We start from the raw sequence: 17871 nt of genomic DNA on the forward strand, positions 1-17871 counted from the left end.
GATATTTACGTTTATCTCAACATATTGTTGCATTAGGTAGTATTTAGGTACATATATAGCGTCACGCTTTTCGATCTCCGAAGGAGTAGACAAAGATTGAGATCCACAATGCTACACCCCTTTTTCCATTAGTTGTATTATGGATCCAATATTATAAAGGGTGAGGTTATTGCCACACACCGGGCAGAAAGCCTAAGGGCTTTACTCATACCTTAGTACGAGTTTCCTTTACGTTACGGCTTAAATAAACCAACCAATCAATTTAAACGCGTTTTCGATCGCGTTAAACGTGAAACCAACTCGTACTAAGCCCACTGAATTCTAATTCAACCAAGCGACCGACAAGGCAGTAGATTTTAAACCAGCGTGTATAATAGGTACGATTTGGTGCATTAATGCGGTGAAAAGTGGATCCGAAAAAAGTATTTAGAGATCGTATTAGATAGAGGCTATATACAATTCCTACACACCCTTCTATATACCTACTTATCTTCAAATCCTAATACAAAAAACACTTTCTGCACATACCCATGTAACGTCATGCCTTATCCCCGAAAGGGTAGATGTGCACATTACCGCACGTAATGTCACTGTACAATGTATGCCCACTTCACATGTAATAGGGGGTGATCCTATTGCGTGGAACTAATAAAACAATATCTACACATACCAAATGACTGTTGAAAAGATCTGAAACGGATCTCCTCATATCAGATCTTAAGAAAACTGAGAAAAACATGCAAATGTGATGGAAATGAGCAGAGATTACTGATTGTGTTGTCCTTATTAACGAGAGACAATGCGAGCAAGATGTTTGCTGTCCTTATTAAGTTGGTCGCTTCGCTGAGGGCACCAGTACACGTGTGTCCTGCTGACAAGATGCTCGTCTTCGCAAACTGTGAGTACTTTCTGGAGTTACGAGTTCCTACATCTAATAGAGTAAATATAAGTTTTTAAACTGACATGGTCATCATCATGGTCCGATATTTCGGCACTGTTGCAAGCGCCATGATCACGGATTAACTAAAAACGGAAACTCATCAAAATGAATAAACATGGTAAATATCCCGTAATAAGTTCTAATAATAGTAATAGAGTAAAGTTCGTCATAACGTTTGTTCTTACTAAAATCATGTGTGATATTAGTTTTGTTAAATTAATCTCACTGTCGCATTCAGACACATTTAATAATTACTTAAACTATTCCTTAGTAACGATTTTGTTCCGAAAACAATTACTAAGGACTGAGTTAAGTAACCATTAAATGGCTAGTAGGTAGTTTAATTTGGATTTAAATGCAAGAAACTGTTCTGTGGCTGCGGAGCGTCGTTAAAAACAAATTAGCTTTAGAAATAAAAAAAAACATTATAGCATTATCCAATGATTCACGAATAAGTGTCGTTTTTGTATACATATCAATTTTAGCAGCTTTTGATTCACATTAACAGTATATAGTGGTCACTGACCAAAGGCCTCTTCTCGCACGCAGGTTTGAGCATTAATCACCACGCTTGCTCAAAATTAGAAATTATAAGCCCAGGTTTCTTCATGATGTTTTGCTTCACTGTTTATTAATGGTATCTAAATAATCTTAAAAAGATTGATCTTTAAAATTAAAGGTGTAACTAAAAATAAGAAATAGGTACAAAATCTATGTATTAGAACGTGATTTTACTTACTAATTATTTAGTTTCGGACTACCTAAGTAGGTAGCTAATTAAAATACTGATTTATTGAATAATAGTTTATTGACCCCAAAATAATACCTAATCTACTTATACTATTTTAGATTTAACTAAAACTGAAGAGTTTGTTGCGCTAATCTCCTAGTCCGATTTGATTAATTCTTTTTGTGTTGGGTAGCGCATTTATCGTGGAAGGCTACAACACATCAAGCTAAGATCAATAGGAGCCGAGCAGAACGGATGAAACCGCGCAGATGTAGCTAATTGTTTATCAGTTACGTTCAAATTCGATCAATTACCTACCCAATAAAAAAACACTCATAATATAATTAATTAAATTATTAGAGCAAAACACAGCATCTACAACGCATTTACACCGTGTTTACATTATATACAAAATTCACGTAAACCAGTGTCGTGTATTATTTTAATGACATATAAAGCCTAACCGCTCTATTATATGGAATGGTACATAATTATATTGTCTCAACAATTACTTGATGACAATGGGACAAAAAACTGACTCTTTGTATGTGACAACACGCACGCTGTTTTATAGTTTACTCAAGTTCTATAGGAAACTTTGTGTTTAAAATGTTTAGTGAATCATTGTGTGACAGTGTCTTTGTATGTATCGTAGACTTGAAAAATACGCCCGGGTGTCATCACTGTGAGGACCGCCCGGAGGACACGGTAGAACATACGGTGGCGGTGTGCCCTGCGTGGGCTGAGCACCGCCAAATCCTCAGGGATGTGGTCGGCGACGGCGACCTCTCGCGCCCGGCACTGGTTCAGGCCATGGTGCGGAGCGAGAGGGACTGGGATGCCGTCTCCTCCTTCTGCGAAGCAGTCATGCTAGCTAAGGAGGAGGCGGGGCGCGTGAGAGAACAAACCTCCTCACGCCCCAGCCGTCGCGAGAGACACTCCGGGCGTAGGGGATCGCGAGACGATCTCCGGCCACCGTAAGTGCGGGCCTGCGGACGGCGAGCAAGGGTAGCTCGCCGCCCGACCAGATCCAGACACGTGCGTGCGGCGCGTCGCGTTCCGCGCGCGCCTCAAAGAGCCATCAGACCACCACAGATGGGGCCCAGTAGGGCTGATGCCTGATCCGGAGCTGCGGACTACCTAGCGGGTTTACCGGGGCTTCGGGTCGAAAAGCAGGAGAAGGAACGGGGTGGTTTTTAGTCAGTAAGAGTCTGACACTCCCTTTCGCCTTGCCCAAGGCGGGAGAAGTCATTGGATGATTTTCCCCCTCAAAAAAAAAAAAAAAAAAAAAGACTTGAAAAATATTGTTTGCACTAATATATCGTTTAAAGAAATGGCCGAAGTTATACAATATTGAAGAATTTTATTATGACTTTCGTGAGACATACTAAATTAATTGTTATGTTACACGATGCGGCGATTGTCGCCGATGCTGCTCATGAATATGAGCCTCTAGCATGGCTTGAAACTAGTCCAGATCCTCGCCAAACAGTTATGTCAATAAGTTGATAACATAACAATTAATATTGATGAATTCCGTAACTGCAGAAAAAAACGTCTTACTTAACGACTATTTGATTTACTTAGCGCGTTAGTCAAAAATTATTAAGTAGTCTTGCGAAAATTCCAAAAATACGATCCGATCAAGCTAAACTAGAAGGACAATATAAAATTTTATAACAAATTTTTTAATCGAACACCTGTCGATTTTTAACAGTGGTGCTCGCAGCTCTAGTTGCGTGTGCGCATGCTATCGACATCTGCATCTTGGACTCTCCTAATGTCAAGGCAGAGATAGAGAATAATCCGTTGGGAGGATACAACATTGTTTTGGACAGAAGTAAGTATATACCTACTTATCATTTATTTTATATCTACAATAACAATATCGTCACGCCTTTCATCCCCAAAGAGGAAGGCAGAGGTGCATCTGCACCATTACGGCACGTAATGCGAATGTACAGTACACACCCACTTTTCAACATTTATGTTATAAGTCCGATGTCATAGGGGGTGAGCTATTGCCATATACTGGGCAACGGGCCGCCACTTGCATCCACTGGCTCCCCGCGACTCTGACGATGTCGTTGGTTCACCTAGTGGGAGGTCTGCCTACGTTGCGTCTTCCCGTCCGCGGTCGCCACTCGATCACTTATCATGATTTATAATGATCATCGGCTTTCAAATATTTCCAGGAGGTCTATCAGAAGTAATAGCGGTGGTGGGTCGCCGTACCGGAGCCATCAAAGATGTGGTGGAAGATGGCGACGTGGTGATCCAGTTCAGCAACGACACGACTGTCAGGATCAGCAGTGAGGAGGTGGTGGGGGAGAGGAACGGCTACATCATCACCTTCACCTGGGAGGCGCCTAAAGGAGTCAGCTTGGAAGACTGTGTTAATCTTGGTAAGAGAAAGTCTGTGATACGAATTTCGGTTCTATTTCTAAATACATAAATCACCTTATCCTATAAAATCAAGATCCTCACTAAACTGTGATATTTTAACTTGTGAAATAGAAGAACAATAATGCACGGTTTTAAATAACTTTATAGGTTCACGCCACTGGTACGGAGGACCGCAGCAGAAACGACAGTACTGGCCAATAGAGCGCCTGGTCTTACCAAACTATTCCTACGTGACCAAGGAAGCTGATAATTGTGGTGTGGCTGAACCTTACTGGCTCAACTCCGAAGGCATCTTCTACTACTTCGACAAGAAAGTCCCTCTCTTCGTAGACCAAAACAATCTGGAGAAAAACGCTGCATGTTTCATAGCACAGATCAAATCTCCCTACTCCAGCAAAAGAGCCAAAACAGACCTGATCTACGCGATAGGCATCTTCGACGATGCGAGGAAAGCCCACGAATATGCTGTCGAAAAGTATTTGGAGAAGCCCAAAGGGATTCCTGATGAGAGAATGATCACGTACCCTATTTGGTCCACTTGGGCGAGATATAAGAGAGATGTCAATCACAATACAGTATTGCAGTTCGCTGATGAAATCACCAACAATGGGTTTCCGAACAGTCAGTTGGAGATAGATGATCTTTGGGAGACTTGCTACGGGTCTCAGACGGTGGATGTTGGGAGGTTCCCTAACATTAGGAACACGATGGCCATTTTGAGGGCGAAAGGGTACAGAGTGACATTGTGGACACATCCCTTCATCAATAAAGGATGTGAACCCTGGTATTCTGAAGCTAAGAGTAAAGGGTAAGTGAAATTTAAACTGTGAATAATTTACTTAGGTAACATTCATTTCGATAGTAAGATAGGTTTAATCCTATTTTCCATTTTATTTTTTAAGGGTTTAACCCTTTGTGCCAAGGCGGGAGAAGTCATTCATCACAATGACTTTTCCCACCTTGGGCGAGACGCAAGAGAGCGAAAGAGACACGTGCGGAATTTTTCATTCCTTACAGCGCGATTTTTCTTCTCTATTCAACAATAAAAATCTGAAAATATTCTTCCTCCTTACCATATTTACAATTCCCCAACAATTTTATTTTCCAGCTACCTGGTAGCCTCGGAGTACGGCTCGGTGGAGACGAGCTGGTGGAATGACAACGAGACCACGACAGCATACATCGACTTCACGAAGCCTGCCGCCAGACAATGGTACCTGGATCGACTGCATCTTCTTAAGAATATTTCTGGAGTCGACAGCTTCAAGTTTGATGGCGGAGAGTCTAGCTGGTCACCACAAGTTAGTTACTGAACCTTTATAATTAGAGTTTGTACTATTGCTAAAGAATAATGTGCAAATCTGACTCTGAATGGATGGGTGGTCTGATCCGAGGCTGTGGACTAGCTAGCGGGTTTACCAGGGCTCCGACTTGAAAAGCAGGAGTAAGAGTAGAGTGGTTTTTAGTCAGTAAGACTCTGACACTCCCTCTCGTCTCGCCCAAAATTGATGAGTGGTGCTATTATTTTGAACCTTTTTTTGGTAGTCTTAACATTGTCAAAGATAAAATGTCTGTTTAATGCAAGCTGGAATACTCAAGTCCTTTCTCTAAAGACGTCTCAATCTAATTTCATTGCGTCTAGATTCCTGTCCTGCAAGGCGACATTAGAGACCAACCAGGCGTGATATCAGCTGACTACGTGAGAACTGTCGCAGAGTTCGGACCTCTCGTCGAAGTACGAGTTGGATACAGGTAAAAATCGTCACAGTATTTTCTAAACAATTTTCCAGAACTATCATACCGCTGTACTCAGAGTCATTTGATGGTTACTTACTTGACCCAGTCCTTAGCAATTGTTTTCAGATCAAAATCGTTACTAAGGAATAGTTTAAGTAATCGTTAAATGACTCTAAGTACGGTAGCTAAATTCTTAAGAAAAATGTAGGTAACAGCAAACTGAGTTGTTTAAGCATTTTAAAGATCCATGTTTTGATAATGCAGATCAACCATATAAATAAACCTATACCTATCAACAAAAATAGACCATTTATTTCAAAACATAACTATATTTGCTTCCCCAGAACTCAAGACCTACCAGTATTCATCCGCATGATAGACAAGGACACCTACTGGACCTACGAGAATGGACTCCCGACCCTCATCACCACGCTACTGCAGATGAACATGAACGGCTACCCTCTGGTCCTCCCTGACATGATCGGAGGGAACGGGTACAATGAGCCTCCCACCAAGGAACTGTTCATCAGGTGGCTCCAAGCCAACACCTTCATGCCTAGCATGCAGTTCTCTTATGTGCCTTGGGAATTTGATAATGAGGTAAGTTTTTATAGCTCTTTCCCCCTACTTATGTAGGGGAAAACCAAAAACGAACGAACTACCTGATGGTAAGCAATTAACACCACCCATGAACACCCTGACCCGCTATACCAGAAAGTCATAAAGTAACAAGTGCTATAGCGGCCCTTTGAATTGTTACCCTTATCGGTTTGGTGGGGAGGTGGCAAAGATTCTTCCGCTTCTTTTCGCCATCGACCTACACGACAGCATTTCCATCCCCATCATATAGATGGTTGGCAGGCCACAACTGTGCGCCTCTCGCGAAACTTTCTGCCTCGCACAGCAAAACTGTGGAATGAGCTATCGTCGACGGTATTTCCGAACCGATAAGACCTTCAAACCCTCAAGAAAAGAGCATACTCCTTTTTAAAAGGCCGGCAACGGACCTGTAGCTCCTCTGATGTTGCATGTGTCCATGGGCGGCGCTGATCGCATATCAGGAGACTCACTCAAAAAAGATCAAAAAGTTTAATAGATTTTCTTACCAACAGACAATAGCTATAAGCAAGAAGTACGTGCAACTGCACGCGCAGTATGCCCCCGCAATCATCGCGGCGTGCAGGCGAGCAGTTACACACGGGGAGCCCGTCAACCCGCCTATCTGGTGGATAGCACCCAACGATACTGAGGCTCATGATATTTCTGATGGTAAGTCAGTGAAGGCAATTTATTTCCTCTTAAAAGCTTTAGACATGAATTACATCTCATTTTATCCCTGAAAGCATCTTAAGCTGCGGACTACCTAGCGGGATTACCGGGGCTCCGTCCGGCTCGTAAAGCAGGAGTAGGAACGGGGTGGTTTTTATTCAGTAATAGTCTGACACTCCCTCTTGCCTCGCCCACGACGGGAGAAGTCATTGGATGATATTCCCCTCTTAAAAAATCCCTGAAATCATTGGGGCATTTGCAAACTTCGTGTTGTTGCTGGAAAAATATCGGAAAATCTTTATCTTACCTAGTTTACCTGACCTGGGAATAAAACTCGAGACACCTAACTCAGCTGCACTCGTCGAACTCAACGATGAATGTAGTCAAATCACACGTTTTGTTTAAAATATGCCGTACCTAGTTAATAATTAGTATTCTTTCTGTCTCATGATTCCATGATCCAATTTGGAAAGTTCTCATGGCACAGACGTAGGTAATAACTGGTACAATGAACCGTCGCGTGATTTCTAAGGAAGCAATTACTAATTGCACGTAATTTTAACACTCTATAAAAGGATTATAGTGTAGGAACATAATTGCGGTCCATTGTCTTTATATTTTTACAAGGAAAATGTAAGAAAATATCCTAAGAGCTCACAATAAAATGTTAGTAGTTAGTGGGTTTGAAATTAACATTACACGAGTTGTGATAGTGTGGAAGCACTAGTTTTACTAAAGTATTTTTTTTTATGGAATAAGCCGGCAAACGAGCACTCGAAACCCGAAACACCAGAGGCGTTACAAGTGTGTTGCCGGCCTGGGGGTTAGGAATTTAAGGGTTGTTGGGGAATCAGGGATTCAGAAGGGGGGTGATTGAGCCTCCGGTAACCTCACTCACACAACGCAAGCGTTGTTTCACGACGGTTTTCTGTGAGGCCGTGATATCACTCCGGTCAAGCCGGCCCATTCGTGCCGAAGCATGGCTCTCCCATAACGAAAGATGATGCCGCAAAAAAAGCAAAATTATATCTTAATTTACGTTTCTTCTCCAGAATATCTGCTCGGCGAGAACATCCTGGTGGCACCAGTGATAGAGCGGACAGCTCGCGAGAGGGACGTGTACCTGCCGGCGGGGACCTGGCTGCAGCAGGGGGACCCATCCCGCCCCGTGCAGGGGGGGGACTGGATCCGACACTACCCCGCACCGCTCGACACATTGCCGTACTTTATTAGAGTGTAATTTTATTTTTTGTATGTAGAGTAGACTAGTGTAGGTGTGAAAATGTTTTATTCCTTTTTGAAGTAAATTAAAATAAAAATACTTTGGACTTGGAATATTTTCGTCTTATTAGTAAGAATAATATCTTTATTTTTAACCAATTTCTTTGATTACAAAAGTAGTATTGTTTTCGTTTTTGTAATCTGTTCATAGATTTTTAGTGGACACGTTTTATAATTAAACTATTTAATATAGTGTGAACATAGTTTTATTTAATTTTCATCTTATTTTTCCGCATTTATTGAAATTTTCAGGAGAACGGTTTGAGTTACTTTTACTGGTTAAAAATGACATAATTGACGCAGGAAGCAGAACGTAGATGATAAAAAAAACTTTTAAAAATAATCCGATTGCCAATATTTCAGCTACCCTTTGGAACGAGCACCTAGCTAGCTTCACTGCCGGACAACGCACTGACAGATTATTGTTTATTTCTATAATAATTGTTGACGTTTCAAAAGTACCTAAGTGCGGTATACCGTATCACCGGTATACCGTAAATCATATATGATTTAATTGAAATAAATTATTTGACTTTGACTTTGAATGAAATAACACACATTTTAACTTAAAATATACATTTATTCCTACATAATATTACATTATTTACAAGCTATGTGTTAACAGTGATATCTCTGACGAGGCCGGCGCCCAGTATCCTGAAGTCTTCGACTATGGCTTCTATGTTCACTCTGTATTTGGTCTCGCCCTTCGCCGTAACTGGCTTGAGCGCATTTGCGTTTGTCAACTGTAAACAAAATAAAAATAATTAGGTATTTATTGTAGGTAGGACTAACTCGTTGGTCAAGTGATCAAAGGGGCAAAGGGTCGATTCCCAGGACGATTAAACTATTGTTAAGCTTTTTTCAATTCTTAGAATATTTCTCAGTAGTACCAAGGAGTCTGGAATACTGCCAAGTATACGGCAATGCGCTCACCCCTATTACATGCAACTTATAACACAACTGGTGAAAAGTGGGTGTACATTGTACAGCGGCATATTACATGCCGTAATGTGCACCTCTACCTACACCTTCGGAGGATAAAAGGCGTGACGTTACATACGTTACATAATTAGGTATTAATGGGTGACACAATAGAAAACACATCTCGCAATTACTGACAAGGTTAATGGGGGGTATTCAATGAAAAGAATATGTAAAGAAACTATTGTTGCATTCATATCAGAAGGTATACCTGAAACTCCTTGTCCTCGTAGACGTCAGGTTTCCACAGCACTGCGATCACCTCGCCGCCGTACGCGTCGTGGAAGAACAACGCGAACTCGCCGTACGCACTCTAACACAATAAATATAGAAATTAATATAAAAGTTACATTGTGACAATAATCAAAGATACAGTTTATGGTTCACCGTATGTAATGTTCTAAAAACGGTTAAGCACTTAGTGAGTGAGTTTAAAAAGTGCTAACAGTACCTTTGGTTTGCTTTAAAGTAATTGAAACGAGAGCGCGTTCGACGCTTTCATTGGCCGGCTCAAATGAACCAACCAATCAGAGTCCCGATTACTTTAAACGAAAAGCAAACTCGTACTAAGGATACTGAAGCCTCTACAGATTTTATAAGAGCACCATAAAAATACTGTAGTGTAGACATAAAATAGATTGCTAGAACTATCGAAAAACAATTTTTATGTTATCCAACTATCAATAAAGGCAAATATTCCTATAGAAATATGCCAGAAGACATGCTGCTATAAAAAAGAATCTCACAGGAGAAGCTAATAAAAAAAAATAACAAACAAATATGTATAAACTCACCCGTAACTCCTCCAAGAACCTGTCGACAGGGTTGAACTCCACAGCCGGTATGACGTCCTCCGCGAATGTCTCGGCCACCGGCCGCAGTGCGGGGACCGAGTCCACGCGCTCCCAGCAGTGGGGGACCAACGAGCGGTGCACGTGGATGAGGACGTTGTAGCCCGCGTACGACGGGACGAACATGTTCTGCAAGTATAATGTCACTTGTAACACAAAGTCAAAGTCAAAGCATTTATTTCAATTACTCCTAAATTAGGCACTTTTGAAACGTCAAATTGAATTATCCGAAAGTCTGTCTGTAAGTGAAGCGAAGTTCTCGTTCCAAAGTGTAGCTTCAAATGGAGAAGAACGAGTAAGAAACTCCATCAAGAAACTCCACATGTTTCAACAAGTTCTAAGGTAATAATAGCTATCTGATTGGTTGAGTGGTCATGAGAGCGATTATTAAGTAAAATACCTAGTTTTTGTGTATGATACCCAGTTGAATATAACAAAAGTTATAGAACTGAAAAAATATACGCAGCAGTTTTGTTCAGAATCTGAGATTGGACTTAGTGTAGAATTATAAATCAGACATCTTTTATGTAAATCTTTTTTTTGGATACATAACATTTTTAAGGTAAGCGTCACCAGGCCCGCGTCGTACGCATTGTACGCATTCCGTATGACGTCATCAGTACGCATCGCATGTAGGAATTGCTGTTGATGCGGTCCATAAGATGCGGATCAGTAGACGCAGTTGTATGAGTTTCTATACAGGAGAAACTAAAACCCGTTGCATGCGTACGATGCGGACATTTTTGATTTTTTTAAGACTTACCAGCACATTATCAGCACATTCCGAGAACTTCTTGTCCATATAATCCAGTGCACTCCTGGCCAGTGCCTTGGTCCGTGCCAGGACCCTACTGTCGGGCCCCGCGCGGCTCCAGGCCCCCGCCTGGGCCCCGTCGTATGACGTCACTATACGCATCGCCGGACGGGACGATATGTCTACTTCATTGAGTTTCTTTTCTATTTCCATTATTTCTTCACCTGGAATGTTTTTGGAAGGATGTTATTTTGTGATAGTTACATTGTTATGAGTTTAATAAGATTTCTAACAGTATAAAGACATGAAACATTTACGCATGTCATTGTTGTAAAGTGTAAACCTTTTTACTGACAGGAATTAAAACATGAGATTACACTTTCGAGTTATATTTCATAACGTACAAATACGCGGACTATGTTAAAAAGCTTTTATAATTACAAAGTACATACAAAATATCACACATGATACTCACGCGACATATCCTCATTAAAGTCCAGCACCAACAAGTCCCTCGTCCAATCAAAGTCCACCAACAGTCGCATCGCCCTGTACAGCCCCAGCGTGGGCGTGGCCGGGGGCTGCGCCGGCGCAGGCTGCAGGTACACCGCCGACACTAGCAGCTCCGCCACTACCGCGGGGAAGTGGGGGGGAGACAGTAGGTGGGCCGATAGCCAACGCTTGAATAGGCAGACTGTAGCACCGAATGATGGGTGCTTCTGGTGTAGACTGGAAAAGAAGAAAGAATATTTGAAATTGGTTCAAAAGTAAAGTTTTATCTCTCTGTCAAATTTAATAAGAGTGATAGGCACTGGTACAGTATGAAACATTCTTGCTTCTATAGTAAAAGTTATTAGTTAAACTAGCTATTCTATGGTTTCGTATTTTGTTCAAAGAGAAAGTCTGCGAAAATAAGGTATGGAGAATAAAAAATTAACAGCAAAGAGAAAAATATATTAATTCTATCTACTCGATTCACCAATTTAACCAAAAACCAGTAACGAACAAAATCAATTTCACATAAAGTAATTTAGAATTAAGACATAAAAAGAATAAAAGCTATCAACTCACCCATGCAACGCTCCCCTAAGTCGCGGCAACAGCACAGTATCACACTGTAACTGCAAACTCTCCTCCGTATCTCTAAACTTGGCGACTCCATTCTCAATCTCTTTCCTCAGCAATGTGATCTCCTTCGGGTGGGAGATCTCTAGTCGGAAGGTGATCCCGTCCCGTAGGACATCGACATGCGTGTTGTATGCCTGGCAGGCGTTGCCATATTGTTTGTTCAGTCGCTCGGCTAGTTGCAGGTGGAAGGCTGCCTTTAGACATCTGAATGCGTGAATGTCACCTGGCCATTTTCCGCTGTGACCTGTTGAGGAGATTTAGGGTAAAGTTAGGTTAAGAATGGAATGTTTAGTAAGAGGTTTTCTTGTTTACTACGGATATTTTTATAACAAAACGTTGTCCCACACTAGGGATTTTTCTGTGTCTTGGGTGCGTTTACAAACATACAAGTTCACATACATATGACACCCAGACCCGGAACAACAATTTGTGAATCGCACAAAGAGTTGCTCCGTGCGTGAAAAGAACACGTTGCGCGGCAGCCAGTTGCCTAGTCACCGCACCAACCATTTCAGCTAGAGAGGTTTTTGGACAACATATCCCATTTCTTATTTCACAAAAATAAATTTACTTTAGACTATCTAGCTACTAGTTAGAAAAAAATCTAACCGGTTAACAAGTTGCACTCTTTATGTACAAAAATAAACCATTTATGTAACACAAAGCTTTTTAAAATGCATTCTAACAATATAATTACGCACTTACCGAGTTCAATAACAACTTTGCAGACAGGGACGTAGTCAGGCAGTGTGTGTAGGCCGTCTCTCTGCACGTCCTTCACCAGACAAGTACTGGCGCGCTGCCAGGGCCGGACCGGGGGCCCGCGGGGCACCGGGCCCACCGGGTCCGTGTAACTGAACACTGGGGACACTCCTGCAAACGTGATAACATGATTATTAATAAGAAGGGTAGGCAGAGATGCACATAATAAAAGTAGATAGATATATGTATATTTAACAATCGCTTTTCATCAATTATGTTGCATTATGTTATTATCATTATTATTTATTTTAATTAGTTACAATGGTTGAGAGCCAGTCAGTTAAAAAGGAAGCTCCATCTACAACTCTACAGTGAGAATTCCGAAAATTGAGCTTTTTGAGTAGCTTTGAATATTATTATTTACTACTAGCTGACCCGGCAAACTTCGTACCACCTCAAAAAAAATTTTTTTCTCACTTTTTAAACCCTGGACATCCAAGTAATTTAAGACCGAAATTAACCAAATAGTTCCAGCCGTTTTTGAGTTTTAACAAGACTAACGAACAGCAATTGTATAATATATAAATATAGATGAAGATTCGACATTATAATTTAGACATTATAATCTCTACCAAGAGTACCAAAGGCATTTGGGTCAAAACCTCAACTCACCATACACAGCACTGATATCGAGCGGCAGTTCGACGAGCTGCCTGAGGTCGCGGCGCAGGGAGTCGAAGGTCTGCAGCACCGTGAGGGACGTCTCCTCCACCTGCAGGACACTGCTGCCGCGGGACCACTGCTTGCGAGCTATGACGCTGGATAACTGGTCACATACGTGGTATAGCTCGGTAGGGTTTATTTCTGGAAGACAAGATATTTTTGTGATTTTATTTGTATATGTCAAAAATGTTGTCTATCTTTGTCTGGTTTTTTTTTTCGTAGAGGATATTTTTTAGGGACTTTTTAAATTTTATACTGTTATATTTTGCGCGATGTTCTTGTACAAAGATTGATAGTAGAATGAAAGAAAACATTCATGGTAGATATGTATTAAAATCGTTCTTAAGTGTTACACTACTTTTTAAGTTATTAAACTTACTTGCGCAAACACTGCGCAAAATTTTGCGCAACTGTTTGCGCTAACTTATTACTTAATTTTATCATTTATCATTAACACTAAAACTTAAGACTCTTCGAAACTTGAAGGCTACTTACCAAACTTGAGCTTCATGAGATAGTTTACAATCTGTGTGGTGACGGTGCGTCTCTCGGCCATAGTCTCTCCCTCCCACACACATGTCTCGGTAATGGACCCGTCCTGGAAGCGACGCAACTCTGATTTGTCTCCCCAAAACGCTCTGCAAAATAAATATCACTTGAGATTTATTTCGTGATCATCATAATCTTATTTTAATACATTTTGGTACAACGACGTATGTTTTATAGAGCATAAATTCTTAGTTCTGGTACTCTTTTTTGGGGCAAACTCGCCACTTTGTCCTAAAACCGCTGCAATCCCTTTAAGCCAGGATCTACAGAAGATACACCCATAAAATACCAGATCACTGTAGTCCCAGGGACATGAATGACTGTCTTGGATCCCGCAACGAAATAAATATGAAGATATTATTAGAGGAGAAGAAGAATAAATAGTTTAGGTATGTATATAAGTTAAAAACCGTATAAATACACCTAATTAATATAAAAACGTTAATAAATACTTTACCTGAACTGTTCTGCTTCAGGTAAGTTAGCAGGTGGTCCCTTCTCCACCACATTCATAGAATTTTCTGGGTTCAGTACTAACCCAAAGGAGAGCTTTTCTTCAAACCTGCAACATTTTGTAAAGAAGTATTAATATAATTTAAGTTGACAGCAAAGCAAATTGATTTGTATGAGGTCATATAATTTAAGTTGACAGCAAAGCAAACTGTTTTGTTTGAGGTCTATATAACTGGCAACAAAAATCTGTTGAAGGCAAATCCTCTTCTGGCGCCGATCACTTTTGCCTCCAATGAAGTTTAATGTGGTAAAGATTGAAATAAATAGGTACAATAATAGTTCTGTTTGTTACTATTCGACTTGCACTTATGGATATATATAATGATATATATTACTCATTTCTTAACATAACCATACTGATTTTCAAGTTTTGAAAACCAATTTAAATCAAAGAAATCATTGTTTTATTTAACTTATATTAAAGAATATATTCATATACCTACTGATCCACTTACCCACTCCTAGCTGTCTCCAAAGTCTTCTTAACAGGCCAGGAGAAGTCAGCCTCAACCAATTGCTGTATCAGATCGGCTCTGTTGCCCAAACCTTTCACCAGCAGGGAGTATACAGCATCAATGACTAGAGGCAGTTCCTCAACTCCATAGTTAACCTTTTCTTCTTTAGGTGCCTTCCCAACTATTGTCTTTTTGATCTGATTGAAGTTTTTGAACCTTTGAGAGAGAAATTTAAGGATATGATAAATAAATAATCTTTATTGTACACCTTTCACGATTTAAACAAGTATGATATGATTGATATTATGATAATTTTGAGGATGTTTAAACAAGCAATGCATTTCGGGAAAAAATTTAGTTAGGAATAAATTATTGAACTTGTTCTTAGTATTAGTGCAGCCTACAAAACTAGCAATGTCATGTACTATGTAGTTTAAGTTAATATTAATATCTTAAGACCTATTACATGGGACTTATAACACAAATGGTGAAAAGTGGATGTACAATTGTATAGCGGCATTATATGCCGCAATGTGCACCTCTGCCAACCCCTTCAGGGATAAAAAGGCTAATGTTGTGTTGTTGTTACTATCTTAAGATATATAATTATGGTACTTAAGATATAAAAGATAAATACCTCAATATATGATCAAACTGCAACAAAGGCTTCACTGGAGTCATAAACAGTGGTATGAAACTATTAATCTTCCCGTTATCCAGCATGTCTACGGCTAAGGCACTCTCCCTCTTCAACGCAGCATAGGTCCCCTTACACATCTGCCAACAAATGTTGTAGTACCCCGTCTTATCTATGAACACCACGGGGAAGTGTTTGTGGAATACTTCCAGTGAGGGACATGTATCTTTCTCCTGCGTTTTGTGGAGAGAAATGCCTTTCGTGTCCAGTTCTGATGTTTCTGTAAATTAAAATTTTATGTTATACATTTATTTATATGGGCTAAATAGTATAGTTACAAACTTATTGAAATAAATGTAATCATTACATAGTATAAAGCAAAATTTGATTTCTCTGCCCCTATATCTCTTTGTATGCTTAAATCTTTAAAACTACGCAACGGAATTTGATTGTGTTTTTTTAATAGATAGACTGATTCAAGAGGAAGGTTTATACATATGTATAATACATGCATAATATATCACCATTGCACCCATGCGAAGCTGGGGCGGGTTGCTAGTAAAATATAAAAAAATCAACTTACTGAGTGCTATCCAAATATTTCTTACAATTTGATAACTGCTCATAATATTGTTTATTCTCTTTGCCTGTACGAAATATGCCACCAACAGAGACACAACATGTCCGGAGACTTTCAGATCTCTTTGCCGCAACCAAATCTTAAGCAAAGTAATTGCTTGCTTCAAATTATCACTTTTTAATAAGATTTCATTCAAAAATTCTTGATTAACCGATGTGGTTAGGTCTGTTAACACACTGCTGTTGTAGTACGGAGTTGGTGGACCAACTTCGGTATTATTATCTGTATTCTCATTTAACAACCATGCTTCTCTCAAGTTATTGCGTTCTGGACTGAATCTGTGTAGTTTGTATGCATCACTTTCACATGCTAAGTGTATGCGGACTGATAACTGATTGCCAAGTTTGCCTTTCGGTTTGAAGTCTAGAACGGGCTTTGATTCGGACATGCTGATGTATGAATATTGTAACTCTTCAATTGGTTCATATTTTGATAAATGAGCAGCAATGTATGCCAAGTAAGCTGCCCTTTTCTTATGATATCTATAGTTTATAGAATCATTCTTCGTATATGTCTCACTAGGCACTGTTATCTGTAAATCTACTCTCAATTTGGAATTGATTGAGCATCCTAAACCGTATGACCCAACGATTTCAACATTGGAGAATTTGTGGAAAGTAAACATGCATTTTGTTTTACTCAACCTTTCACTTATAGGCAGTTTCACTTTTAATTTCTTGCAGATGGCTTGTTCCGACAAATCGTACTCCGTTCCATCTTCAGATATAGACAACAAATAAGTTTTTAATTCATTAAAGAACTGGAGGAACTTTTTCTCAGTTTTCTCTTTGACTTTGACTTCCTGGATGATTTCATCGATTTGTAGACGGAATAAATTAGAGTTGAATAAGTTCTCGGTCTCCTGCAGCCTGTTTAACTCGTTCACTGTTGGCTGGCGATACAAACTCTTCGTTCGGATGCGCTTAGCCCCATCTTTGTTTTGATCCTCACCAGCCCGCTTCCCGTTCTCATTAACCACTGGAGCCTCTCCCTCCTCTTCAGAAACGGACGTCTTTGCATTCTACAACATTAATTAGTAAGTTAAACAGCAAACTCATAGAAAAAATACCACGAAATAATCAACATGAACTTTTCCTAGATTTTTTTATGAAAAACTAACAATAACTGTACTATTTACACAAGTCATTTGAATAAATAACGTATTAAAAACTTACCCGCTTCACCATTTTAGAGAATAACTTATTAAACCGCTGAAATTATTATTTATGAAAGGTTATAAAAATAAAAACAACGTGCGCAACTCAACCAGCCATGCTCAAGCACAAACTGTCAATGAATATGACAGTCTTGACAGCTGTCAATCTGTTGATAAGAAATACGTTCCTTTTCACTACGCTTTGCTGTTTTAGTGCGGTTGTTTTTTAATGTTATTTTCTATTATTTTGAAGATAATAACACAATAATATTATGTTATCTATTTTAAGATAAATATATTGTTTATATTTGTAAAGATTATCTTAATTAAAATATTATTTACTAGTTTCTGCCAGTAGCTTCGTATTCCTGTGGGATAAAAAATATCCCATCACCTAAGTCGGCTCACACTCTATC

At 39.8% G+C, this 17871-nt stretch overlaps 2 protein-coding genes across 2 annotated transcripts; one reads left to right on the top strand and one right to left on the bottom strand.

The window, feature by feature from the left end:
* Positions 1-805: 805 nt before the first annotated feature.
* Positions 806-8342, top strand: LOC118273965 (myogenesis-regulating glycosidase-like). The gene is made up of 9 exons (XM_035591254.2): positions 806-898; positions 3388-3510; positions 3866-4075; positions 4224-4884; positions 5185-5377; positions 5719-5828; positions 6158-6413; positions 6926-7082; positions 8135-8342. The coding sequence occupies exons 1-9, from the start codon at positions 811-813 to the stop codon at positions 8320-8322; spliced, it is 1986 nt and encodes a 661-aa protein (XP_035447147.2). The 5' UTR covers positions 806-810; the 3' UTR covers positions 8323-8342.
* Positions 8343-8922: 580 nt separating this feature from the next.
* LOC118273966 (nucleolar protein 6) lies at positions 8923-17609 on the bottom strand. The gene is made up of 14 exons (XM_050707791.1): positions 17475-17609; positions 16243-17320; positions 15660-15939; positions 15023-15238; positions 14512-14616; positions 14001-14143; positions 13455-13646; positions 12786-12953; positions 12024-12324; positions 11428-11681; positions 10962-11176; positions 10142-10327; positions 9559-9660; positions 8923-9109 (listed from the first exon to the last, which is right to left on the bottom strand). Exons 1-14 carry the CDS (start codon positions 17484-17486, stop codon positions 8975-8977), a joined length of 3387 nt encoding a protein of 1128 aa, XP_050563748.1. The 5' UTR covers positions 17487-17609; the 3' UTR covers positions 8923-8974.
* Between the last annotated feature and the right edge of the window lie 262 nt (positions 17610-17871).

The sequence above is a fragment of the Spodoptera frugiperda genome, chromosome 3, assembly GCF_023101765.2.
Source record: "Spodoptera frugiperda isolate SF20-4 chromosome 3, AGI-APGP_CSIRO_Sfru_2.0, whole genome shotgun sequence".
Classification (NCBI taxonomy): Eukaryota; Metazoa; Arthropoda; class Insecta; order Lepidoptera; family Noctuidae; genus Spodoptera; species Spodoptera frugiperda.